This window comes from Pteropus vampyrus, unplaced genomic scaffold (assembly GCF_000151845.1).
Source record: "Pteropus vampyrus isolate Shadow unplaced genomic scaffold, Pvam_2.0 Scaffold18, whole genome shotgun sequence".
In the NCBI taxonomy this organism is placed as follows: Eukaryota; Metazoa; Chordata; class Mammalia; order Chiroptera; family Pteropodidae; genus Pteropus; species Pteropus vampyrus.
Genome location: NW_011888799.1, coordinates 2,109,861 through 2,114,319, shown reverse-complemented (window position 1 = coordinate 2,114,319; position 4,459 = coordinate 2,109,861). Strand labels below are relative to the sequence as shown.

The window sequence follows — 4,459 nt, the reverse complement described above, 5'->3', positions numbered from 1 at the left end:
AAAAGGGGTGCCCATTTACACTCTGAAAGTAGTATATGAGAGCCTGTTTTTCCATTGCTTTTGCAGCGCTGAATATTAATAGGCTTTTTTTTCTGCCAGTCTAACAGAGAAGAATGACACCTGATTGTGTTTAATTGTTTTTACCTGATTATGTCTTTTCCGATAGAGTTTTACTTTTTAAATTGCCTTATTGGCCTTTAACATGTTTATATTGATTTCATTGTTCCTCTCATAAGAGCACTTTCATCTTTCTATTTAATGAAATGTCTGTTACATATCTTGAGCTCTCAGAGTATTTCATTAGTCCAGTTGTTTATAGAATTATTTCAACATAGTTTTAAAATTATTTCTCTTTGTTTCTTTGGAGAACTATTTTAAATGATTACTATGCATTTCTTTACCTGAGTCTTTGTGTCACTAAACAACTTTATGTTTGTATAACGTTGATAACTATTATTTCATAATTTTGTAGCAAATCTTATTTGAGGTTTTTCTCACGTGTTTCTTCTCTGACATGCAGAGCATTACTGTATGGTGGAATGCGAGAATCTCAGCCCGAGGCAGAAATCCCTCTCCAAGATACCACTGCAGAAGCATTCACAATGCTACTTAAGTACATCTACACTGGGCGGGCGACACTGACAGATGAGAAGGAGGAGGTGCTGCTGGACTTTTTGAGCCTGGCTCATAAATATGGATTTCCAGAGCTGGAGGATTCTACCTCTGAGTATCTCTGCACCATACTTAACATTCAGAATGTCTGTATGACTTTTGATGTTGCCAGTCTCTACTCACTTCCCAAGTTAACTTGTATGTGCTGCATGTTTATGGACAGAAATGCTCAGGAGGTGCTCTCAAGTGAAGGCTTCCTCTCCCTTTCTAAGGTGTGTCATTGTCTGCAAATAATTTACAGGCATACATTGTTTTGTTTCTATCTGTACAGTAGAAATAAAGTAGTAGACTAAGGATAAAAAATAAAAATCATATGTGTAGAAGAAGTTGTGTGTCTAACCACCTGCCTCTGTAAGAGAGAGGCAGACTGCTTCTGTTTTCTTTTAAAGTTCTTCTAAATTCTGTATGCAAAAGAGACTTTGATGCTGAGTGGTTGTTTTCAATGTGATGACATATAGGCTCCTTTGTGGTGTTGCATAATAGTTTTTGGTTTATATTTCTTTGACAGAGAGTGCAACTAATAATTCCTTATTACAAGAAGGAAAATTCATAAAGGAGATCAGATGCATCATTGGATGCCTTTAGGTCACTGTTTTGTTTTTGTTTTTTTGCTGACTCAAAATTCACTATAAAAGGATGTTTTTATACTGTGTAATACCTGGAGTGAAACTATTTTGCTCAAATCTTTCTCTGAACCCTGGTAGTTGTCCCTTCTTTCTATGTTTCTCTTAGGGCCTGGATATTTGGAATGTGAATACCTATTTGAAAAGCTATATATCTTTGTGTTTAAACTATAATTTTTATTATCCTACTTTATTTTTAGAGGCAAGGGTCTTTAAGGATTCCACCTATTTTGCTGGATGTCAGTCTGAAAATCTGAAAATCAAAAATATGATGGTGCAGCAATAGTGTGAAACAAAGGATTTTGAAATTTAAATGGCAGATGTATCTTACTTATAAGTGAAAACTCTCCTGAAGAACCTATGTGGAATGATAGCTTCTCGCATTGCCACTTTTCCTCTTGTTTTATTAAAGATGGATGCAGATGTGTTGGAAAGACTAGATGTTTGATGTAGTGGTACAGGATACCTACAACTATTCACACAGCCATAATGTGCAAGAGAGTATATGGCACAAAGAATACAGAAGATGGTCAAAAAGAGTTAATTGTCTAAATATAACTGATAGTTGCCGTTCTGTAAGATTTTACTGATTGATCCTGCACATGGTTGAGCTCCATAATAACTGGCATTTTTCCTTCTTATCCTTTTCAGACAGCACTTTTAAACATCGTATTAAGAGATTCATTTGCAGCTCCCGAAAAAGATATTTTCCTAGCCTTGTTAAACTGGTGTAAGCACAATTCAAAAGAGAATCATGCTGAAATCATGCAGGCTGTGCGTTTACCTCTGATGAGTCTCACTGAACTTCTGAATGTTGTGAGGCCTTCAGGGCTATTGTCTCCTGATGCTATTCTGGATGCTATTAAAGTTCGATCAGAGAGCCGGGATATGGACCTCAATTATAGAGGCATGCTCAGTAAGTACCTGTTTATCTTAATCTCACCAAGAAGTTTTGTGTGCATCTTATGACAATCTCAGCTAAAAACTATAGTGCAGGTATATATGGTATGTGTGGGTCTAAGAACATACAGCTCTGCTCCCTATGGAACACCTTTTTTCTGTCATTCTTCTGTTAATTTCTCCTGAGAATACATTGCTGTTGTAGACCCCAAAATAGGTCTTTCTTGCTATTCCTGTACAGATTTCTCCAGTTGCTCCCTAGAATATCAGAAATAGATATTTTTCTAAAATGCTTCTTTTCATGTAAAGACTTTTTCTCCTTTTCTCCATCAAATCAGTACTAAATACATGCTCTATACTTATTATTATTTTAGGTACCATGAATATGGAGATTCTAAATAATCATAATAGCTAACACTTACGTAGCATTTCCAGCACTTATGTGGTGACTTTTCTTATTAACAAAAACAGTAGCAATTGACAATTAGAAAGTGCTTATATGTTTCAGTTACAGTCCTACATGATCATTTAATTCTCATAGCAATCCTTTGAGGATTGGTTCCATTTTACATTGGTTCCATTTTGTTCCATTTTACAAATTGGAAACTTGGTTCCATTATTGGTTCTATTTTATAAATGAGGACACTGAAGCACAAAGAGGTTAAGTCACTTACCCAAAGTCACACAGAAAGTTTTGTGGAGCTGAGAGTCAGACCTATGTAGTTAGGCTCCAGAGGCTATATAATTAACCACTAAAATATACTGTGTAAGTGCAAAATAGAGTCTCTGCCTTTGAACCTTTTAATTTTATTGTGGAAATCAGACATACCTCCATGAAGGTTGAATACAGCAATGTTCAAAATGGTTTCATGCTGTGAATTTCAGAAGAGGGTATGGCTTGGAATGATTGAAGGAAATTTGATGGAAATTATGGAGTTTGGGGTGAGTCTTGGCATTTGATATAAAAGGCATCAGGGTGGGGTGCATTTCAGATGGGAGGATTGGTAAGGTTGATAGAAGTTAGAACATTTGACCGTGAACAGAAGAGCTTGACTAGAGTAGAAGGCTTATGTTGATTAATGACAAAGAAAGTCTGTAAAGATTAGCTCAGGCAAAATCATGTAAGTCTTTGAAACTATATTGGGATTTTGCTTATGTGTAGTGAGAAGCTATTTTAGAGAGGGAGAGGGGCATGAGTACATGGTAGTTTTGAAAGATTAATCTATGGTGCTGTACTTGATAATTTAGAATAGGGAAACCCTGGATTCGGGGAGACCAGTGAGGAGGGTATTTAATCTGTGCACACTTGATACATACAACCTTAAACTGGAGTGGTAGTAGGGAAAATGGAAAATAATGGATATATAGAGGAGATATTATTTTAAAAAATTAGATATTGGAGATTTAAATTTGAAGATTACATTTAGGAGGAAATTGCCTTATTTTATCAAATTTAAGAAACCGGAAATTCTGAGGCACCATTGTTTAACGTACCATTAAGCAAGGAAACAATATTGCCAGTTAAACCATGACACACCATCATGTTTATGTACCAGTTTCAGAAATGTTAAAATTTAAAAAAATGCGTGTCTTAGAATTAATGAAATATAGTAGTTCTTTGAAGAAGATCTTGAGCTTATTTTTAGACTTACTGAGTTTGAGGGTTTTGGGGGACATCTAAGTTCTAAGTTCTTTCTCAGGTTAGTCATTTTACTGAGCACTCTTTTCCTTGACCATGGCTTTAGACACTCACTTGAAATACTGATTGATCTTAGCTAGGACTTCCTTCCTGACTCATCACATTTAGATTTGTTTGCATTGAGTTTGAAGAAAAAGCATAGATATTGGAGCCAGACAAATTTGACTTCAAATCCTGAAATAGTCACTTACTAGTTGTATGATCTGGTATTAAATTACATAAGGAGTTTTACCTTTAGTTTTATATCTACTAGTTATAAGAAATAATTGAAATAATGCATGCAGATAATGTGTGTAATCTCAATATAGGAAACCATTGCTATCATATTATTTGTATGTTCCTCATCTCTGTATGTACATGTAGGAATTATCACATTGTTTTAAAATTGATTGTTTGTCTTTTGTCCTTGAAGGCAGAGATGATCTTTGTAAGGCCAACTGAGCTTTGAATCCTCAACGTTTAACATACTGAAAAGCGTGTAGCAGACACTTGGCGAATGAATGCAAGGAGAAAGTCTAATAAACAATGGAAGCAGATTACTGGTGTTTCAGAAGCAGTCAAAGCT

General features: G+C 35.3%; 1 protein-coding gene across 4 annotated transcripts in view; it reads left to right on the top strand.

The window, feature by feature from the left end:
• The window catches only part of BTBD9 (BTB domain containing 9), a 366,504-nt gene that overhangs the window by 40,076 nt on the left and 321,969 nt on the right, over nt 1-4,459 (top strand). For all 4 annotated transcript variants that reach the window (XM_011354554.2, XM_011354556.2, XM_023527551.1 and 1 more), the window contains exons 3-4: nt 521-884; nt 1,947-2,211. In XM_011354554.2, coding sequence (XP_011352856.1) covers nt 521-884; nt 1,947-2,211 — 629 coding nt within the window. The remainder of the gene's footprint in view (nt 1-520; nt 885-1,946; nt 2,212-4,459) is intronic.